At 37.7% G+C, this 22,716-nt stretch overlaps 1 protein-coding gene across 2 annotated transcripts in view; it reads right to left on the bottom strand.

The window, feature by feature from the left end:
- Positions 1-592: 592 nt before the first annotated feature.
- Positions 593-22,716, bottom strand: part of rai14 (retinoic acid induced 14) — a 51,581-nt gene continuing 29,457 nt past the window's right edge. The window contains exons 6-21 of one of the 2 annotated variants that reach the window (XM_030149874.1): positions 20,596-20,653; positions 19,910-19,980; positions 15,866-15,972; positions 15,505-15,689; positions 14,373-14,398; positions 13,906-13,992; positions 13,512-13,601; positions 8,337-8,456; positions 7,713-7,814; positions 5,837-6,547; positions 4,745-5,223; positions 4,454-4,622; positions 3,256-3,423; positions 2,990-3,148; positions 2,782-2,847; positions 593-1,341 (exon numbers count right to left, since the gene is read on the bottom strand). In XM_030149874.1, the coding sequence (XP_030005734.1) occupies positions 1,255-1,341; positions 2,782-2,847; positions 2,990-3,148; positions 3,256-3,423; positions 4,454-4,622; positions 4,745-5,223; positions 5,837-6,547; positions 7,713-7,814; positions 8,337-8,456; positions 13,512-13,601; positions 13,906-13,992; positions 14,373-14,398; positions 15,505-15,689; positions 15,866-15,972; positions 19,910-19,980; positions 20,596-20,653 (2,685 nt within the window). In that variant the 3' untranslated portion in view covers positions 593-1,254. The remainder of the gene's footprint in view (positions 1,342-2,781; positions 2,848-2,989; positions 3,149-3,255; positions 3,424-4,453; positions 4,623-4,744; positions 5,224-5,836; positions 6,548-7,712; positions 7,815-8,336; positions 8,457-13,511; positions 13,602-13,905; positions 13,993-14,372; positions 14,399-15,504; positions 15,690-15,865; positions 15,973-19,909; positions 19,981-20,595; positions 20,654-22,716) is intronic. The other variant, XM_030149875.1, reaches the window with a different exon arrangement.

The raw sequence follows: 22,716 nt of genomic DNA, 5'->3' as shown, positions 1-22,716 counted from the left end.
AGATCTGTGTTGGTTCAGTCACAATGTGAGTTTTCTGTCGAGGAAAGAGGTGATATTTAACAGTTCAGAAGTGTGTGTGTGTGTGTGTGTGTGTGTGTGTGTGTGTGTGTGTGTGTGGCTATTGAACACTGCAGTTTAACGTACCTTTATAGGAACACTGACAGATCCTTAAATATAAAAACTATTACTGTAAATATGGATAATGTATTGACCAGTTTATTTTCAGCTTCATGCACTGAAGAACCAGGATAATGATAGAAGTACAGGCACGTGACATGAGACAGAACTACGCTTATAAATAATTTCATTAAGCCAAGTAAGAATCGCTAAAGTAAACATGAAAATCCAAGGAGACGAGAGGGAATTGGTGCCCACACTGTTGGCACAGACACTGAAACACTTGGCTGTTAATGTTGTGTTCAATATATGGATAAGAACAGGAAAGAACTAAACACATTAAAATGTCATTAGACCAAACAGTGCATTCCACAAAACGCATTTCATTCAGACACACTAACAAGGCCATCAAAATCCAGCTACCATCTTCATTTTCTTCAAAGTACAGTAACTTGAAAAAAGACATGTAATACAGTTCAGTAAAATATATCTTTATAAATGTTTGAGCGAATAGGAAAATAGCAATAGAAACATTATCAGGCCTTTTCTTCATAGAAATGGGGTCAGAAAGATTGAAATTAGATTCTTTTTTGGACCGGAGTAGAACACATGCATATTCAATGTGTCACAAATAATTTAGTTTTAGGAAAATGTCAACAACTGAAACATTCAGACCACATGAAAAATAATACTAACACTGGTGTATCATAAAAACAGATACTATTAAGAGCAGCGCCAATGGAGTCACTAAACAGAAATAAAACCCAACCAGGTCTGTTTTTACGGCTGGTCATTGTGCACATAGAGTGATTTTGGAGGTTACTGCACGATGACAATGTAGAGTTAATTGTGCACAAACGGACATTTGAAGTTTGGTGAGATTGTACATTTTCCAAAAGCATCTTCCATCATATGATTATATAAACATCAGTGAGTCAGAATGACATTGGCAAAGGCCGTGAGCGTAATATGACTGTAAACATTCGTCTCATGTACAGGTTTATCCAGAGGCACCATTTACCGCCTTGTAATCGGCACGAGCAGTGTGTGAATTTGGACGATAAACCGCCAGCTTTCGGCCGACAGCAGCAGTCTGTGTTTGTAAGAATGCTTTTGGGAAACGGGGCCCGCTGCGTCTCAACAGGCCTCCTTGGCTTGGCTTGGCATCTTGCACATCATCAGGATCTGCTTCAAGGCTTTCTGGACGTCCTCATCCATCTGACCCTGAGAGCACACAGTGTCAGTTCAGAACACACCATTTGACTTTTCATAACATATGAGAACACAAACAGGTGGTAGTTCACCATGTTCAGTCACCAGAGGTTTTTGTCTGTCTTGCCTTTGTCAGGCTGGAATCTGAAACAGAGCCAATCAGCCTTTAGAAAAGTGAGGAATTCTGGGGGATAGGTGAGTAATTTCCTCCTTAAAAAATGTGAAATCATTAATGACTTCCAGCAGTTTGCACATATGATAAATGGCCGATGGTGTCTTTTATAGTCACAGGTTATACACATCCTTGAACAGAAACAGACGTTTTGTCTAGTGTGGATTTGGATGGATGTGACTGCAGCTGAATGGAAACAAACATCCTAAAGCAGTGTCCCAGTGCAATGGGATTAGTACAGAAGTCCAATGGAAACCCTTGGGGTCCAGATTCAGATGTCAAAGTGCACTTTGTCTTTATGACTATATCTCTAAAGGCTCGGGGCTCATTCTGTTCTTTACCATATATGTAGGTAACTGTTTCTGCATGTGTGAATTTTAGTACGAACATCCTTTTTATGTCAAAGATCAACAAGCACAAGGTCATTTAGTTGATTAACTTCAAACTGTAAAAGCAGTAATAGGTTCACTGGCACCATGTACGGTTCAGCTGACTGTCAGAAACAGACAAATATCAAACACTTTTCTTTTTGAGAGACATTGTGGACATTGTTACAAGAAAGAAAAACTTTAAGTTTGGAGAAAGACTTCAGGTTGATACTGAGTATGTTATTGGGGCAGATAATCAGCATCGTGCTCCAATGTGAAGTCAATGTGTCCAGTTTTGTCAAAGGTTTGAGTCAGTTCCAAACCCAGTGCATCAGGGCACAGATTTGTGTTATGGATAGAAAGACAAAAAAAAACACAAAACAAAACACCTCATCAAAGAATCAGCTGAAAACATTTGGTGACCAAAGCACAGTGTATTAGAGGAGAGTCTCACAACATGGTTTAATTTAGCTACTTTTATAGTTACAATGTAACATTAACAAGATGGTTTGAAGAATAACTTCTACATTAGCCCTCCTCTGTCTTCTTAACACCACTTCACCTAATCTAATGTGCATATTTTAAAACCCTGTGCATGGCTGAATATCACAGATACAAACTAGAAGCACTCAGAGAGCGCAGACCTCCGCCAAGGCAGATCAGTCCCCCCCCCCCCCCCGATCACCACCAAAATTTAATCATTTGCTCCTTGTTCCTTGTGCCAGTATCAACATTTCCTGAAATTTTCATCCAAATCCGTCCATAACTTTTTGAGTTATCTTGCACACAGACAGACAAACAAACAGACAAACCAGCGCCGGCAAAAACATAACCTCCTTGGCAGAGGTAAAAAGAGCAAATACATGTTTACCTTTCTAAGACATGTATTAAATAAATGGATTTAGACTGTACCTGCACAGCGTAGAGGAGGTGCATCCTGTAGACAGAAACTGTCTCATGGTGCTGCTTCTTTGACTCCTACAGAAAATCAACATGACATTAATATGTTACATCAAGCATAAAGAAGGTGGAATTTGATCATCCAGTGTCCAGAGGTTTCACTGATGTGTTTTTAGTGTTTGTTCTGCTTTTAATACATATGCTGAGCAGGATTTCTTACAGCTAACTGGTACTGCAGCTGTTTGATTTGTTGTTGCATCGTCTCCAGCTGCTGGTTTTGCTGTTGTCTCTTGGACGGGGACCCGGAGCTGTATGAGAGCTGAGACAGGCTGTTTAAGGCGTCCTTCAACTTCCCCACCTCACGAGACAGGTCGTCTATCTGAGAGGCCGCACACAAAACACACGGTTAGAGTCTGTGTAGTTTACAGAATGGTTCTTCTATTACAGTCTCCTTTCCTACAGTGTGATGTCTCTACAGTGACTGACCCTCTTGTTCTTCTCTCTCTCTGAGGCCACGTGATTCTCCACCAGCTGTTTGAGTTGACTCACAGCGTCCTGGGACTCAGTGAGTCTGGAGGTCAGGCTCTGGTTCTCCTTCTCTCTGGACATCACCAGCTCCTGCAGGGCTTCACGCTCAGCTCGATTGTCTCGAGCCTGATGAACACAAGAGAACATGAAATAAAACCTCCTGCTCCTTAAATGTCTTCTGTAGTCCAGACCAGCTTCTTCCAGCTGCGTCTTTTAGGCAAGGTGAAACTGTATCTGTCTATAAGCCAGTTTGAGCATGTGGTCCTTATGTTTATTAGGTCTCAACTGGATTACTACTATCCCCTGTACTACGAGTTGGACCAGTCCTCCATGCAAAGGCTACAGATGGTCCGAAATGTGGCAGAGTTTAAGTAAATGTCTGTAAGTGCCTGAATGGTTTGCCCCAGTGTACTCTGGCTGGGGAAACATGATACTCAAATCACCTGGTTTTAGGCGTACCAAGAACCTGTCTAAAGATTAAAGGTGACGGAGCCTTTTCTGTGGCAGGTCTGAGCCTCTAGAAAACTCCAACAAATGACATGTGCACAGTCCAATGAGCACTTTAACTCTCTCTTGGGTTTTAATACAAGTGTGTGATATTTATTTATTTTATCTTCAGCCACCACCCAGTGTTTTAATATATTTTTATTCCTATTTTTACATCATTTAGTGTATTTTACTCATAAACACACCTTGCATTGTTTTAAATGTGAATATAACATTGGCCTTGACTTCCCTGAGGTTGTCTTTTTCCTTATGTTTACCCATTTTATTGTACATATTGTAAAGCTCCTTGAAGCAGATTTGTAAGTTTGAGATAAAATGGTGCTTTAAAACTATACTTGATCTAAACAATGACTCGATTTGACAAAGAAACAACACTATTTGTGGTCCTGGGTTAGAACTTAGTTTCGGTGCAAATTTGTTACACGTCGTTTAAGTCCTGATGTTGAAACATTCCTGAAAAAATTGCTGAAATGTGTGATATGACATCACAAAAATGCCACATCTCCCCTCTAAGTATCCCCAATTTTTTCCTTGACCAAGTAAAGGTGATCTAAAGGTCTTCATTTAGTAATGACATATCAACATTTAATCAAATCACAGCCATTAACTTTAGTTTCCAGTGTTGCTGTGATATCTTTCTCTCTCTCACCTGTTGCCATGCATCGGCCGCCTCCAGAGCCATCTCGTCCTGCTTCCTGAGGGCCCCCTGGAGGAGCTGCGTCAGGTGGCTCACCTCTCCATCCAGTTGCTCTTTCATCATGTCATGTTCTTGGCGGGACACTGAATCAGCCAGAGTGGCATTTTTCTCTGTTGACAGTCTGAACCAAACAGTAACACATTAAGAACATCAGATGCTAGATATTTTCTCCTCACATTTTATACTGAGGAAGTCTGAAGTGTTATCAACCTCATCCTTTTTTTCAGTTTTTTTTTTTCTCACCTGTTGTGCAGTGCATCCACCTGCAGTGCCTTCTGATGGAGCTGCTCCTTCAGGGTTTCTGACTGTGTTTCCAGCTCTTTGATGGCGTTTCCCAGAGATGACACTACCTGAGTGTGATCAGCGAGGGACACAGAGCTCTGCGTCTGCTCCTCTGCTTCCTGTCGGAGCTGTGCAATGAGCTGCTGAGCGGCCGAGTACTTCTTCTCGGTCTCTGATAGTCTTGTCTGCAGCTCGTCTGCTCTGCTTTTAAGTGCCTGCAGCTGTTGTTCCTGCTGTTGCTCTGACGTTGGAGACGAGGCCTGGCTGCCCTCAGACAGCTGTTTCTGTACTGCACTAAGCTGACTCTTTGTTTCACTGTAGGAGTGTGATAGTTCCAGTAAGCGGCGCTGCAGCCCAGCAATCACCTCATTCAGCTCAGCCTTCATTTCTTCAAAATCTTTGGCTGCAGCTTCCACAGGAACTGTTCCCCTCAGAGCCTCCTGAAGAACAGCAGGAAGAAATGAATACAAACCAATGTCAATGTGTCAGATGGGTCAGATGAAATGTGTTAATTATGATGTGTATATTTATATTTTGGGCCAACAGTCTTTCTCCATTTTATGGTTGTAGTAATATTTAATGGACAGATATGATACTAATTAAGATTTAATAAGTACACTAAGTGAGGACAGAGAAAGCACATAAGATTATTTTTTGTGGGCATTTTAAAGCAGATGGTAGCACTTAGTGTTGAAATATTTGCACATTAACATGTTTATCTTTGTATGAGAGAAGGGGAATAACAACCCACTTCTTTGGATTTTCCATGACATGAATTTGGGGTAAATATGTGTTGAATTTTGTGGCTCTGACATAGTTGGACCACAGCATGTGTTTGGCCCCACTATTAACAATGGGTATTTCTCATCAGTCTGGACACTCACGTTACTGCAATAGTTATAGTTTCAGTTGATGTTCAGTTGTTGAACGACCTTTAAGATGTGGGGAAGACAAAAGGGTAGTCTGCGCTGCAGAGACATGACTGACAGTGACTGACCTCCAAATGTACCGCCTACTGAAGCTTTAAGACTCTGCATTCAAGTGAGCATGTACCTGCAGCATCCTGATCTCCTCCTGCGCCTCCTTATACAGCTCCTCAACCTTGGCTGTCCTCTGTTCTCTTTCTTTTCCAGTCCGTCTCTCCTCGTCTGTCCTCCTCAGCGTCTCCTCTAGCAGCTGGATTTGTTGAGCTGCTTTCTCCTGTTCTGCTCCAGCCTGGAGGAGCTGTGCCTTCAGCTGCTTTACTTCATGTTCAAGTATTGAAGTACGTCTCTGGACTTCCTGTTTCTCCATCGGGCCATCTCCTCCTCTTCCTATCAGGGCTCTCAGCTCCTCCACCTCCTCGACCGCTTGGTGGTATCGCTCCTGAGTGTCTGTCAGCTTCGCCTGAAGCTCTGCTAAACTCTCCATCAACTCTGTCTCTCGCTCTTTCTCCCTTGTGCCTTCATCATCTTCTCTCTCTCTGCCATGCTCTGGTTTCAGCTGAGCCTGAAGTGAGCGGTTTTCCTTCCTCGTTTCAAGCAGTTTTATCTGAACGCTTTCCAAAGCCTGTCTCAGCAGTCGGATCTCCTCTTTGCTTCCTCCTCTCTCCCCTGGACTCTCCTCTTCACCTCTGTCCTCTCGTTTAACAGACCCGTCTCTGTCTACAGGAGAGGTGGCAAACTCAAACTCATCCTGAGTGGAGTGGAAGGAGGAATTAGAAGTCATGCTGTTTGGACGACTCGTCTCCTTGAGGCCCTCACTTTCTTGGCGGGACGGATGTTTCTATCCGGTAAGAAGGAAAGATGGAATGAGACACTACAGAATAATTCCTACAGTATTACATTACACATTACAAACTCCACTCCATCTTTATACTGAGGTGAATGTGAAGAGAAATATACTGGAACATTTATGGAAAAACCCATCAATATGTGGAAACAAATCTGTAAAGCTTGTAATTTAAAATTGATACATGAAACCATCTGAAAACACCTTGGCCACTTTGCACAAAAAATAATCAAATGTATATGAAACAAATGAGTAATGTTAGTTTAATACATAGATATATGCAGGAAGTTTCTCCCATCTACAACTCCATCTCAGAAAAACAGTGTGGGACAGCATGACAAATGCAATAACAGAAGCAGTGATTTCTGAATGTACTTTATTTTCCTCATTCTGTCTACAGTTAACTTCACTGTGTGTAAACATAAATCTACTCCACACACCCAGTGACATTCGAACCTGTAGTGTATTCCAAATTAAGTCAGGACACAGGAAATATAAGACCAGTAATGAGCTAAAACCTATGAATAAACTTTGAATACTAATGTGAAATATTGAACAATGATTTAGTGCAAAACTAGGGTCCAGAAGAGGCCTAGTCCTTCAGGAACCAAGATGGCTTAAGGATCAACAATTTGATCATATAGTGTGGAAAAAATAATTTAAAGGTAAAAAAAAAAAAAAAAGTTCCTCAAAGAAAGATACAAAGACACTTAGACGCAGTCCCTTCTGTCAGACTGTAATGATACATAAGTGCACGCAGAAACCACTGTATTACTTTTCTGGTAAGTATTTTCTATACCATCCTGTGTTCTTATTTTCAGATGCTCTACACAAGACCAGCATACATTAAACTACCATAAATGTTATTTGTGTCATACAGTTACTCACATGTGTTACCCCAAACCCCTGGGATGTTTTCAGGTGGTTTGCTACTGATTGTAAATTTAACAATTTCCAAGTTTGTCGTAGTAAACACCACTAACTCTGTAAATGCTGTGGTTTATTGTTCACATTCTCCATCATATAACGAACAGATTCACTTTCTTGTTGAGAAAATATTTAGCAGTGTCTTTACTTCTACTAAAATAACTTGGCCTTCTTCTTGAGTATGTTGATAATTGTCTACATTTCACTGAACATGAATTGGCGCATGACTTACTTTGCTTTTGCTTTTAAGTTGCTGGTTTTCCAGAGTGAGTGCAGTAATTTTAGCTTGCAGAGCAGAAACCAGAGCTGAAGATGCAGTAAAACTGTGCTCGACCTGTCAACACATACACATACATTCAGACGCAGAGGCACACAAAAGGCAGAAAAGCATGTTCAGGACCACTAGCTACCTTCTGAAAAACAAAACGAGTTGTGACATGTCTTACGAATAGGTTAGACCTCTGCAAGAATGCATAGGGTGAAAAAGTTCAGCACTTGTCACAGTAAAGCATTAATCCTAGAAAAACAGCCTTAGACAAATAGCATTACTTTCATGTTTTAGCAGCGATAAAGACTTTTTTGTAACCAGGTAAAAGTTTAAGACAAGTCAAAGCCAAAATGAACATAGGAAAATGTGTAACAAATCTACTTGTTGAATGTAGAAAAACCTGTTTGAACTGAGTAAACAATAACTTTATAAAACATTCATACACCTAAAAAGCAAAGAATTAAATACCCAAATAATGTATCCTTTACTCTATTCAGTGTTGTAATGCTCTACTTTTCAAATGTATCTGTATCTATTTTCAAGTCTATGCAGATATAAAGTGAAGATGTGTGTTTACTCATTATTCACCTTTGTGTCTGCTTCAGCCACCGTTTGCTCCACTGTCTGCTTCAAGTCTTCGATCGTCTCCAGTAACATGTTTCTCTCCTCCTGCAGCTCTTTCTGTGCCATTCTTCGAACCTCATCCTCCTTCAACATGAGGAAGGGGAGGAGAGAGGAGTGGGAGGAGTGAAGACCAAACGATGGGTGAGTGGGAGAAAGATTTATGAGCATTAGTATGTCGGTAAATTGAACACATGCCTTAAACCTCTCCACGTTTATTACATGGAAAGATTTGTGCCTCAGGTTATTATTCTAGAATGTAGCACACTGGTTCAGATTTGTATAAAGTCTTCATTACATCAATATTTCATATGTGAGAACAGACCTGGATGGAGAAACAGGTAAAGGCACTTTTTACTGCATCTGTTAATGGTACTAGTCTGCATTTATAATGTCCATATATAAGTAGGATCTTATTGATAACTATCAGAGTATTGAGATGTTAATATTGATGCTGTGAATGAACTAAAAATGATTCACTGATGAAAGACTTAAATAGATTAATCAAAACATTTGACATGTTTGATGTCTGGAGAAACCTCCACAAGTCAGAGAAGGACTTCACACACTACTCAGCTACCCACAGGGTACACTCTAGAATAGACTATTTTCTAATGAATAATACAGATAGATATAGGGTGAGGGGGTGCTCAATAAACACTGCAGACATATCAGACCATAAAGCAATAGAAGTAATTATACATCTGAACAACAGAGCTAAAAACACATTATGGAGACTGAATATTGGTATACTGAATAATGAGACTGCAAGAAAGGAAATTAAAAAAGAAATTAGTGAATGTATAAAAGATAATAAAGATGACCAAATAGAACCAACAATATTATGGGACACAATCAAAGCAATAATGAGAGGGAAGCTGATCTCAAGAACAGCATATCTAAATAAAACTAGGAGATTAAAATATGATAAATTACAAGAAGATTTGAAGAAGCTAGAAAAACTTCATCAAAAGGAAGAGGATAAGCAGGTTACAGACAAGATAAAAGAAGTTAGAGGCCAAATAGATGAAATTCTTTTAGGTGAATTAGAAAAGAAATTGAGATTTGCAAAACAAACTTTTTTTGAATCAGGTCCCAGAGCAACAAAGATTTTAGCAAAACGAATTAGGTCACAACAAATTAAAAATTCAATACATAAGATTAGAGACCCAATAAGTAATAAAACAGTTTGTGATCCAGAAGAAATTGAAACCATATTCAGAGAATACTACAAGTCCTTATACTCCCAATCTGAAATTGTGGATGAAGATAATATCAAACAATATTTATCAAAGCTAGATCTACCCTCCATAGGCAATATACAGAATACTAAATTAACAGCTCCGATCACAAGACAAGAACTAGATAAAGCTATTAGTAAACTAAAAAATAATAAAAGCCCAGGTTGTGATGGCTTCCCTAATGAGTGGTATAAGATCTTTAAGGAGGATCTAGCCCCAGTGTTACTGGAATCACTAAACTGGACACTAGGAGAGGCTAAGATACCACCTTCATGGAAAGAAGCAGTAATTTCAGTGATCCCAAAAGAAGGAAAAAATAAAGAACAATGTGAATCTTATCGGCCGATCTCTATATTGAATGTAGACTATAAAATATTCACTTCTATAATTGCTAAACGACTTGAATCTCACTTACCAGACCTAATTAATGAGGACCAGACAGGATTTATTAAAGGCAGACAAACACAGGACAATATCAGACGAACCCTCCATATTATTGAATACGCCAATAAACAAAATCTAAACGCAGCATTGGTCAGCCTGGATGCAGAAAAGGCGTTTGATAGGGTTATTTGGCCTTTTCTTTTTAAAGTATTGGAAAGAATGGGCTTTAATGACCAATTCATTAGGTGTATACAGGCTCTCTATAGTGACCCATCTGCTAGGATAAAGATTAATGGACAACTTACGGACAGCTTTAAACTTTATAGAGGCACACGACAGGGGTGTTGCCTGAGTCCTTCACTTTTTGCAGTGTTTATTGAGCCGTTAGCTCAAGAAATCAGACAACATAAAGACCTGAAAGGAATAAATTTGGCTAAAGAGGAACATATAATTGGATTATTTGCGGACGATGTTATCGCCTTCCTTCAAAACCCAAACTCAACACTTCCTAAACTTATGACAGTTTTAGAAAATTTTGGGAAAATGTCAGGTTACAAACTGAATGTTTTAAAAACGCAAATACTGGGTATAAATTATACTCCAAGTAAAACCATCAGGCATAAATATAAATTAAAGTGGGATACAAAAATAATAAAATACTTGGGGATACTAATCACTCAAGACTTGTATAGACTGTATGAGATAAATTACAAGGTAATAAATAATAGAATACAGAAAGATATAATAAATTGGTCAACATTAACACTAGATTTGAGTTCAAGGATAGAGGTGGTGAAAATGAATCTATTGCCTAGACTACTCTATCTCTTTTTATCACTTCCGGTCCGAATCCCTGACTCTCAGTTTGTGACGTGGGACAAATTAGTATCTAGATTTATTTGGGCTGGGACAAAACCAAGGGTAAAACTTAAAACACTTCAGTTGGGAAAATTAGAAGGAGGTCTAGCTTTACCTAATCTGAAACAGTATTACTACGCAGGCCAAATGAGGTGTATTGTAAATTGGTGTTCCCCTGAGTATCAAGCCAAATGGAAACATATTGATTTAAATTTAGACATTTCACAACCTCAGACTTGTTTAGGGGGTAAAGAACACACAGAATATAAGGGAGATAATGACATCATAAAAGAACAATTGAGAATATGGAATGTGATTGTTAAGAAATATAATTTGGAAAATGATAGTAAGCTCCTGGTATGGCCTTCCCAGTCAGATAAATTCACCCCTGCTAAATCTGATAATAGATTTTTGAGGTGGAGAGAAAAGGGAATAACAGCCATTTGTACACTCATTGAGGGGAAAACTTTTAAATCATTTGATAAAATAAAAAAACAATATAATTTGGAGGATAAGGATCAGTATGGATATTTACAGGTAAAACATTTTTTTGACAGAGAGATTAAAAGTAACTTATCAGAGGGCAGTGAACTGATCAAGGTCTTCACAGGAGCTTACAAACACACACCCACTAAGACTGTGTCTAAATTATATCAGGGTCTACAAAAATGTAATGGTGTGAATTCATATTATGTTAAATCGAAATGGGAATCTGAACTGAATATTACCCTGTCTGAAAGTGAGTGGCATTCTATGTGCAAAACACAGCTAACATCCACCAGCTCTAAAGGTTGGCGAGAATTTGGCTGGAAAAACCTCATTCGCTTCTTTATTACACCAAATATTAAAAGCAAACAACTGGGAAAACAGCAGCAATGTTGGAGAGGATGTGGACACATGAATGCCAATCACTCGCATATCTTCTGGACATGTGTAAAAATGCAAATGTTTTGGAACCATGTTTTTCAGACAATGGAGAATATTTTAAATTATAAAATTCCAATGGACCCTCAGACTATCTACCTTGGTCTAATACCTGATGACATAATTAAAAGAGAAGACATTTACTTATTTAAAATTTTAACTCTTGCCTGTAAAAAGGTAATCACAAGGAACTGGTTAAAAAGTGACCCTCTACGACTACAACAATGGCTGGACATTATAGAGGAAATATACTCCATGGAAAAATTAACATTTCAACTGAGGATTAAGATGGGAACTTTCAAGCGAAGATGGGAGAAATGGATCATATTCAAGGACAGAAATTCTTGATATCAGATTGAGTATGGAAAAACTGTCGAATGTATAAGGAACAACATCCCCCTTGTTTTATTGTGTGGGTTGTCCCCCCCCCTTTTTTTTTTTTTTTTGTTATTAAGTGTTGTTATGCACTATAAAAGTGTTTCAAAATATTAAAATAAAGAGTATAAAAAAAAAAAAAAAATGATTCACTGATGAGACAATATTTCACAATGCTGCCAACTTGGCTACCTATGATCAATTGATTTGTTGTTTGTAATTAGAATCATTTTGTACTAATTACTTAATGAGCATTTTTTTGGCTAGAAAGTCAGTCTGGGACACCTATTGTTGTTGTCCCTCAACCTGAGATATCCAACCGTCATCCATCATCCCCAGTTTGTTGTACCTTAAGTCTTGTATCTTTGTATTTTTTGTGTCCATGTTATACTTCAAAACCAACTGCTCTCTTGGGACAAATTAAGTTAAAAGTACTCTTGCTGACTATTTTTCAGATTTATCTCCTTTCTTTTTAGCATGAATATCCAACATAATGTTGTACATCAATAGTTTTTGCCTTATTCTTAAAAGACAATTCTAAATAAGTGGTGCCAGGCACAACAAACCCCGCCCTTCGCACGTATTGTAGCTTATTTTGGCATCGATCCAGCTGATGTCATCATGTGTATGTATGTGGTGATGTCAGCATATCAATTGTCTCTATATATGTGCCAAGTTTGAAGTAAATTGAAACAAAATTGATGTTTTTATAGACATTTGAAATTTGGCCCATTCTAAGTAAATCGGAGAAAAAGAAAAAAAAAAAAAAATCATAAAAAATTTGAACTTTGACCTACTTTTCTCAAAATGTAACCACATCTATTCGGTCATGGGCAATCTATCAACCCAGTTTGGTATGAATTCAACCAATAATTTTGCTGCTACAGACATGTGAAATTTTGCCCATTATAAGTACATGATAATGGGCAATTTGCTGCTAGAGTGTTAACAAACAAACAAACCGAACCAAAACCATACCCCTTGCCTTCCATCTGAGGGGTGGGGTAATAAGATCTTGACATTTCAAGAGAAATGAATAGTCAATCATATTCTGTTGGGTTTTCACCATGAGAACTCAGCCACCCCTTTTCCTTCAAACACCTTCCTGAAGAGGTCAATGTTTCAATTCATTTTGTTACTCGTTTTGACCAGAAACATAGGCTCTACCAGAGAACATCTTTATTTCTACACCATCTGTCAAAAGCTTAAGCATCTGGAGCTTATGTGAAGAACAGAGGATGTGGTTCAAACACCTGATAAAATTAACTAATGAAATGAAGTTTGTGCTGTATATTTCTTAGTCTAAAGCTTCACATTGTTGAGCCATTAGATGTATATTGTCTGCTGTTTAACTTATTACCTTGTAGTTGAATCTCTTAGGAGTGTCACTTTTTCCAGATGTGGGGGTCCCAGCAGAGGTCACGACTGAGGGGGATGACGGCCCTGAGCTCTGAGAAGGGCATCAATGTCATTATTTTTACTAAAACTGATGAACCAATTTAATAATCGCAATCAGAGTCTGGATTTAGAATATTTTTTTTTAGAATATATTGCACTCAGGAAAACAAAATGCAGATTAGTGCATAGATTACATGAGTACACTACATTAATGAAATGCTTTCAGACATGATATTCAATTTCTGGTGATAGCAGACAAACTGAGCAGTAATCTTACAGATAATATTTAACACATACTGCAGGCAAAGAGTGGATACTGATACAAGCAGACAGACAATACACAGACATGCATTTACCTGCAGTGGGCTAATAGGAGGTGGAGGTGCTTTTCGTTTTTTGGGAGTTGTGATCCGCTCATCACTTATCTTAGCTACTTGATCATGCTGAAGAATCAGCAAGGAGACAGAAGAGAAGCAAAGAAAAGAAAAACAAAAAGGTGGGGTTGGTGCTGGTTAGTACGAGGGGAATCAATCAAGAGTGACAAGACTGAGGTTTTGTTTTCCATAAACAGCGACGAAAAGATTGGTCTCTAAGCTGACAGGATAATTCACACAATGTATAGCTCATTAACTACATGAGCTATAATTACGAAGCACAAATGACTGTAAATGTGGTGTCATTTTTAGCTCTTTCTCACTGTGGAAAATAAGCATATTACTGACATAATAAAACAACACTTAATTACTCATCTTACTGACTGAATAAAGCCAAGATCCATTGTTGAAGTGGCACTACTGAACCAGTTTTAGAAAAGGAAACTTACCTGAGGACTTCTGGGAGACTTGGCTTCTGTTAAAAAAAAACGGCAACAATGAAAGAGGAAAAAAAATATTTAATTAGTCACAGAGTGACGTGCTTTATATGACTGTCTTGTCTGACAGGAAAAATCTAGAATTTACACAAAATAAAATGTGCATTAATTAACTAAAATTCTTAATAGAGGAAATTAAGAGTAAAAGGTAATGAAAGAAGTGCATCTGATAAAAAGCTGTGAGGTAAGTGTAGATGATGTATATTTATACTATGGGAGTAAAGTGAAAACATGTCACTCTTCCTTATGTGATTTTCCTTTTATGTCGATGTATTGAAAAGTATTAACAGTACATCTCCAGCAGATGACAGTGTTGACTTGTGTTAAACTCCAGCTGTAGGAATCTCTGTTATCCTTACAGTTTGCAGCTCTGCTTATTTTGTTGTGAAGAGCCTGCAACATTCCTTTAACATGACCCTTACACTTAACAATACGCCTAAGTTGTTGTTGATGTTATTCTGAACAGAAGCAATAACAGTAGCAGAAACTTATTTCAGAATATAAATACCTCTGCTTGTGAAAAGATGCCTAACATAAATAATTGTCAGCAAATTACGACAAAAAATGTTTTATTCTTTGTAGAAGAAGCACTACTTCTATGTTTTGAAGGGTAAGTTTTGTTACAGCTACTTTTCTCTTCGTTTTCAGATTATTGTGATGTGATTTATGGGCATGTCTCTGCCTCTACTCTAAAGCTCTTGGATGTTGTTTATCATCCTACTCTCAGGTTTATTACTGCTGATGTTTATACCTCTCATTGTTCCATCCTGTGGAGAAGAGCAGGGTGGTCTCTGTCTCAGAGACGTGATAGCTGTATGTGTGTTTGTGTATCTGCAGAGGTATAGTCTGATACCTTAAACACAGATTTTCACCGCAAGTCTCTTATACTTGTTCTGAGGTTGGAAGACCAGCATTCAGTTTCTATGCTTCGAATACCAGGCACCATTACTAATGCAAACACTGTGGTATCTTTTGTTTAACCATTTTTCTTCTGTTTGTCTGTTTTATTTTTGTATCCTCGAGGCTGAAGGATTTCTTTGTTTTTAAAGTTAAATAAATCCTTGTATCATTATGTGAATCTCACCTGTGACCTGTTGTCTGCTCAGAGCAGCAGTGACTGCAGTTTTAACCTCAGAGCTGCCTGATAGTTTTACGTAGTGGACAACATCATGGCCATGTGAGTCTACAGCGGACAGATCTGCTCCTCGCTGAATCAACACATCAATGACTGACACTGCATTGGTCTCACAGGCCAACATCAGAGCTGTCCTGAAACACACAGGCAGCCACATATGATAATATTTCAGACAAAAGCACAAGTAATAAACAGGAATGCAATCTCTTCAAGTGTACACATACTGTAGATGTCTGTATTTGTCATCATTCACCTCTTTTTTTTCCTCACACATTCTGTTTTTTTCTGTTTATCTCAACTGTTGTTGTACCTGCCACTGTTCTCAGAAGTGTTGATTTCAGCACCACAGTCCAGTAAAGCACTGCACACTTCAGCATGACCATGTTTGGCTGACAGCAGCAGGGGAGTGAGGCCGTCCTGGACAAACAACCACAGTATGAGCAGTAGACAGGAGTGGAACTATCCTATAAAGGCCACAAAACTAACACAAAACACACTCCCACATAACACACCCTGACTGACATCAGCATGTCAGATGACACATGGATTATGACAAGTGTGTGTTTGGTGACAGAAGTCTCAGATCCATGTGAATATCTCAGGGAATTTCTTTAAATTAATTTTCCCAGCATAGTAACAGATTGTTATTCTGATATGGCTTATGTTTTTAGGATGAGGAAAAAATATGAGCAAAAGAAAAATCCACAAATTATATTTTCCCAGAGCTAAATGAATGGGCTCAGAAAGTTCACTGGGCTGCACTGGAGTAGTATTTCAAGTGCCTACTATTCACGTCCCATGTCTTTCAGGACCAACGATTATAACCTCAAACCTGACCCCAAAGCTCAGCATGACCGTCTGTGACCTCGGTCATAAACCATCTGATCTGCTGAGATGGTTGAAAGGTCAGTTCATGATTCAGTTCTAATAATTTATGAACCATCCATGAGCTATAAATTGTTTCCTAACATAGTTAATAAATTAATAACTAAAACTAAGCTTAACATCAACTATAGCTTTGGAAGTAAAGATTAGACCATATGCGAGTTTTTTGCGGAAATTCAACTTAACAGCCCTTCAACATCACCATCACCTGTTCTTGGAACATTAGTTGTATCTAGAAATAGATGTATATGTAACTTGTAATTTAAGTATGGCCTAATTCTCCAATACATATGTAAAGCAAAGATTTCACGTTGCCAGATTTTTGCCTCACTGAAGAAAGAAGTTACATTCCTGATAATTGTTGACTTTTTACTATTTACTAAATCATCGAATAATTATCTCCATAGCCTTGTATGAATAGACACTTTTGTAAAATACCTTTTACTTGAGCAAGTTTTTGTCAAACACAGATAAGTCTACCTGAAAAGAGCAAAAGACAGTCAGGAAACATAACGTGTGTTAGCAGAGGTTCGTGTTTTCTATTACAAGGCTGCTGCTGCTTCCACACACCGCAGAGAGAACAAAACTATGTTGTGGGTTCCTCTGAGCTCCACTAAAGACTTTAACAGTCCTGCTCAGTCTGTTTCCAGTTCCTTCTCTGGAATTTAAAGAATAACTCCATGTATGTAGGGACTTGTGTCTTTCACAGGTGTCTTTTACCATAGCGCTACCATATTGTACAGCTTTGTCAGTTGTTAAAAACTAGAATAGTGACATTTGGGCATCTGGGTAAAGTCTGGCCGTAGTTTTTAAGGAGGAAGCAGAAACTTTCACAACTAAGTGTGACAGTCTGGTATCTGTCAGCCACAGCAAACAAAATCTATAAACATAATCCTGTTTTCAAACATTACACTCTCTATGGGACAAAAGTTATAAAACAGGCTGAACTGTTCTTTAACCATAAAAAGACCAGACATTTATTTTATTAAAGGTGTATAGTGTCTTAGCTCAAGTATAACTGAGACAAACTTCTTATAAAAGTTCCCTTGTTGAGCTATCTGGGGAATATTTGTCTGTTTTGGGGAGATTTTTAATACCTCCATTCTTTTTTGATGTTTCATCCTCAGTTGCACGTATGTCACCAGCACTTCTCCACATGCTTTATTTGCTGTGTATTGTGTATAAGTTTATATTACCCTTATTTTTAGGAGGTTCTAAAGATTGAAGATGTGAACTGAACCAGCCTTAGGGGCAACGTTATCTGTTAAAGAACAGTAAACAAAACAACGAAGCAACGATTTTCTCATGCGTTACAACCACTTTCAGTATATAAATCCTGCAGCTCTTTACGAGGTTTCTCTCTGGTAACTGCCATAAACTTCACTCAATTATCCCAACACAGCTGCTAAAGTACAGTTCAGGAGCTTGTACATGTTGAAATTTACCACACATACTCCTAAAGCACAAGTGCACATGAGTGTTTTCATATTGGAATGAGTTACAAACTGAGGAGATATCATCAGTATTATCTAGAGCAAAGTATATCACCATTTACAAATGGAATCAGAGGTTTCAGCTTGTTCTCCCTTTACTACATGCTCACATGATAAAAACAGTTTCTCAGTTAATTTACAATCACTACATTTATCGTTTGAAAGAACTGATATGTCATGTGTTCATTCCAAATGGTCCCTTTTCTCATCTTCTAAAACTCATTCAGATCAAACACATGAAAACCAAAGAATTCATCCGTGAACTATGTCAAGGCTGAGCTTCTTTTCAGTTGGGAACTTTTCTTCACAAGTGAAACCATAAGGAAGCTTTTACAATGATAGTAACCCTGCATCTGAGCAAAATGTAAGACTTAAACTTACTCAGCTTACTGTGTTTGCTTTGTCTGTCTTATGTAAGACCAGCCAGATGTTTCTCTGTTCCTTTCTATATCTTCCCTGATGTTTATTTAAGTCAAAGAAAAATCAGTTATGGATGTGTGCCTGAGGCTAACAAGCTGGCATGTTCTGCTCAGTACAGAAACAGACGACGTTGTGGTTCGCAGTCTATATGTCAAATAACCAGCAGACAGGGCGCTCACACACATATGCACATGATTAGAGCTAAGAACTGAGTCAGAGCAGCTCAGTGGAAGTTGCATCAAGTCTTTCAGCTATGATGAGGAGATAAGACTGTGGTAGGGGTCATGTTTGTCTTCTCACAGGTACATAAATTGAAATGTGTAATGGATTTTTAATCTCAAAAACATTTTTGCAATAAATCCCAAGTCTGTGATGATATAATGGTCAGTTTGGGTCATTTTTCTTTCCGAGAAGTGTGACTTCATTATTTTATACTCATACTGTATATAGTGCTGAGACATAAACAGGGACGTGTACTTATCAACTTTGTCTTTATAAAGGACTGTTGAATTTTTACAAGTTCTGTGGTAAAATAAGAAAAAAGATACATTGAGCTACCCAACTTTTTATTTGCTTTAAACCTAAGAGTCCTGTGCACTCACTGGTTTATGGTGTTCGTCTGGTAATTCTTCAAACTAGTCAAATAAATAAATAAAAAGCAGGAGTCCTGAGCACTGACTCACTTATTACTGTTGTCTATTAATTCTAAATGTTTCAATCTGCTTTACCTTCATGTGGCTTTTTAATTCAAACACATCTGTCACACATTCTGGGGCAGAGATATTTCTGGAATTTTACTTTACCATTCAAAATAAAATGGGAAAGAACCTAAAAATCTAAGCTGTGTTAACTCAAACCTGAAAATAACAGCAGATGCTGCTACAAATAACACAACATCTTTAAAAGTAGGTAAACACAGACAGACACCCCTGTCAGAGATAGTCACTGCGATTGTATCTCCTATAGAAACCAGCTGTGGTGTGGTAATAAAAGGAAATAAATGTGCAACATAGTCTCTTCTCTATTACATTTTTCATACTTTTCTTCAACCAGCACACACACAATACCATGCTCACACAACGCAGTAGGGTTAAAACCACAGGCATGGAGCGTCACTGCAATGGAGACCACATGTCTGCGGCTTCAGAGCAGAGTTCCCACAGTACAATGACCCACTACCACACACACTCTACAATATCAATCACAATATGAAACATGGTGGACAGACAGGAAAGCATCCTTCATGTTGAATCTTTATAAATGAGGGTGCGAAAAGTACTGTTTATTTAAACTTCAAGCTAATAATTTGTCTCTGAACTCTTTTAAAACATTACATAAAGAGGTGTTTAACTGTAGATAAATACAGACTGAAGTTTGCCAGTAGTCATAAGACTTTCTGAATAAATCTGTACTTGAAAAAAATACGTAGAAACTGGTAGAAATGACACTCAGAGGAGCATTTTTGTGGTCTTTGGTCTGGTTCTAAGTCCTGTCTGTCCTGCCAGTAAAAATAAGTCTAGAGAAGAAACAGTAGAAGTAATAATAAAAGTACATACTGCATCTTTCAGGTTGATGGAAGATTTGAGTTCACACAGCAGTTGGACGGTCTGGATGTTCCCGCTGGCAGCTGATGAGAAAATAAAACAATGAAAGAACATCACACAGGTGTCCAGAGTTAGCAGTTGGTCCAGTTTGGACGAGGATCAAAACCAGCAAAAACTTTTTATTTCCTTTTGTGTCTCCCTCTCTGATTTTCAGCAGACCAAAAGGATTAAAAATGACAACATAGAAATATTTGGAAGTCTGCTGAAAAAGCTTAAACAACAAAACTTAAACACAAGCAAACTTATGGGAGCTGTTATAATCACACTACATTCATTACTTGAAACACACGACCCATATATATTCAACTTTTATTGATTTAAGTGTATTGAAACACTGATGCTAAAAGAGTCATTTTGTTAAAATACATTACAGACAGAGCAGCAGCAGCTTCCTGACAGAATCATATCGAGACCATTTCAACTGCTTCTCATGTTTGGTTTGAATAAAAATCTACAGAGAATGCTGGGAACACTTGAAATAAACATCTGATATCATTTAGGAGATTATTTCATCCAAATAAAGCCAGAGTTTAAACTTAATCTCATGCTCTTTTCCCACAATCTGTCTCTAAACCAGTTTAATCTTCAATAAAGGCACATTTTGTGCAATTGGCTGCAACAGATACTGAAAGTCTTACCGGCGTGATGCAGTGCAGTCTTTCCTGAGCCGTCGACAGCCTCAATTGGACATTTACTCTGGAAATAAAACCATAAAATATTATATTAACTGTTACATTCAATTCAAGTTCTTAACATCATTTTATTTCAGTATTATGTGATCTACAGTGCATTATATTGGTTTTATGATGAACTGCTATAATTACAATTTGTCTCCACTTTTTTACCACCCACATAACCTTACTACAAGGAAAAAAAACTCAAAACATGTCTCAGGCAAATATATCTTCAGTAATATCAGCAGGAAACATAGTGTTTGCTTGTTCCTTTTTATATTCTTCAAAAATAATTTGTACAGAAATGAGTCAATGTTTTCTTGTGAGGAACTGAATTTGCAGTTACCATGGTTTTATAGAAGTGACCTGCTACAAACACATTTTTTGGAAAACACTCAAGAGAATGCAAAAACAGTCAAATAGAGAAACATTTTAAATTTTAATTAATTCATTTTATGTACTCATTTTAGATGTGTGCATATTTTTGTTGGCGTATGAGGTGCATCAGGGTTGAGACTTCATTAGAGTGGAGGTACATAACTATGCTGTTATATTTTATGTACATTCAATTGTACAGTTATGATTGTTACAATATAAAAATTCAATAAAAAAAAAACTTTGGAGAAAAAAAATAGAGAAACATTGAGACAGAAACAGTTAAGAATTTCTTTGTAGTAATTCTCTGTAGGTTCAATGCCACAAGTAGAAAATAAGTTGCTGTATAAATTGTTGAGAAAAAAGATCAATTATAAACAATTTCAGGAACAAAATAGTCAGTCTTATTAATGTCAAAATCAATAATTGGTCCATTTACTAGTCTTGCATAGTCAGACTCATCTCCACTCTTTATTAGTGTGCCAGTGCTGGACAATCCATTATTATTCCAGAATTTGTATTTCTGTAAACCAATAACAATCATCTTAGGCAGTGCCTTTGCAAAGAATGTGGAACATCTGCACATGGGAACGCAAATCTGGAATTAAAATGGCTAACATAAAACACCACATAAAACAGATGTTTGTCAACAGCTGTATGTAAAGTTTGGATGTGAAGAGTGTAAATGTGCCTCAGAATTGTTTCATGTAATGAGCAGGACTTTGAAAATGGTAAAGATAGAGGAAGAGAAGGGAGTCTACACAGGTCTACCGGTCTCTCCAGAACAAAAGTAGTGGGACGTTACAAAGTCTGAGTCACTAATAAAGAAGTCAAACATGCTGGTTGGCTCTGGTTTCCAAGATACAGTCTTGGGTCAAAATGTGAAATTCTGAGAATTAATGAGATGAGTATCACTCAAAAGGAATGTTTGTCTCAGAGCTATCAGATCTACTTCAAAACACTGTCTGCACATCACAATACATTCACTTTACAGGATCTTTCTAGTGGAAGATTTATACATCTACTGTATAAATGTACATAAACCAATATATATGTGTAATAACACACTATCATATACATTGAAAAACTGAGCTAACCGTCATTTCAGTCATTTGTTTTCCAATTCATCATATTACAGTATGTAAGATGTAGCACATTTAATTTGATAATTTAAAAAAAAAAAAAAAATTGTAGACCAGCATTATATCAACATTCAAACTTTATAAACAGAAATGTACACAAAGTTAAGAATCCAGGTATTTTGTCAATTAACTTAATCAAGTACATAAATATATTAAATACATGAATGAATACACTTGACCTTTGAACCATACATTTGAATTAATTACAGCAACTTTATTTGAAGTACCGCTATCACTGCGCTTACTCCAACATTTACTATCACATTTTACTCTACAGACACAGTCTACAGCGTTCCACTGTATTTTTCTGTGCACAAGCAGAACAACAGGGCCTGAACAGGCAGGTGTGTGTGTAGGTGTGTGTATAGAATGTCATGGGATGGTTAGGTCAGCAGATCAGGGCAGACAGTGTGCATATGCATCAGCAGACCTCAGCGGGATGGTGCAGTCAGCAGACTGAAGAAGTGAAGCAGTGAATGACCTGTTCTTGGATGTCTTTTAATAGAATACTGAGTCATCTCAGATGGCATTTTTCATGTTTCTTCACACATTTCTCATTTGTTTCACC

Source organism: Sphaeramia orbicularis, chromosome 12 (genome assembly GCF_902148855.1).
Source record: "Sphaeramia orbicularis chromosome 12, fSphaOr1.1, whole genome shotgun sequence".
Taxonomy (NCBI): Eukaryota; Metazoa; Chordata; class Actinopteri; order Kurtiformes; family Apogonidae; genus Sphaeramia; species Sphaeramia orbicularis.
Note: the sequence above shows the minus strand (reverse complement) of the source record. Positions and strands in the feature narration are given on the sequence as shown.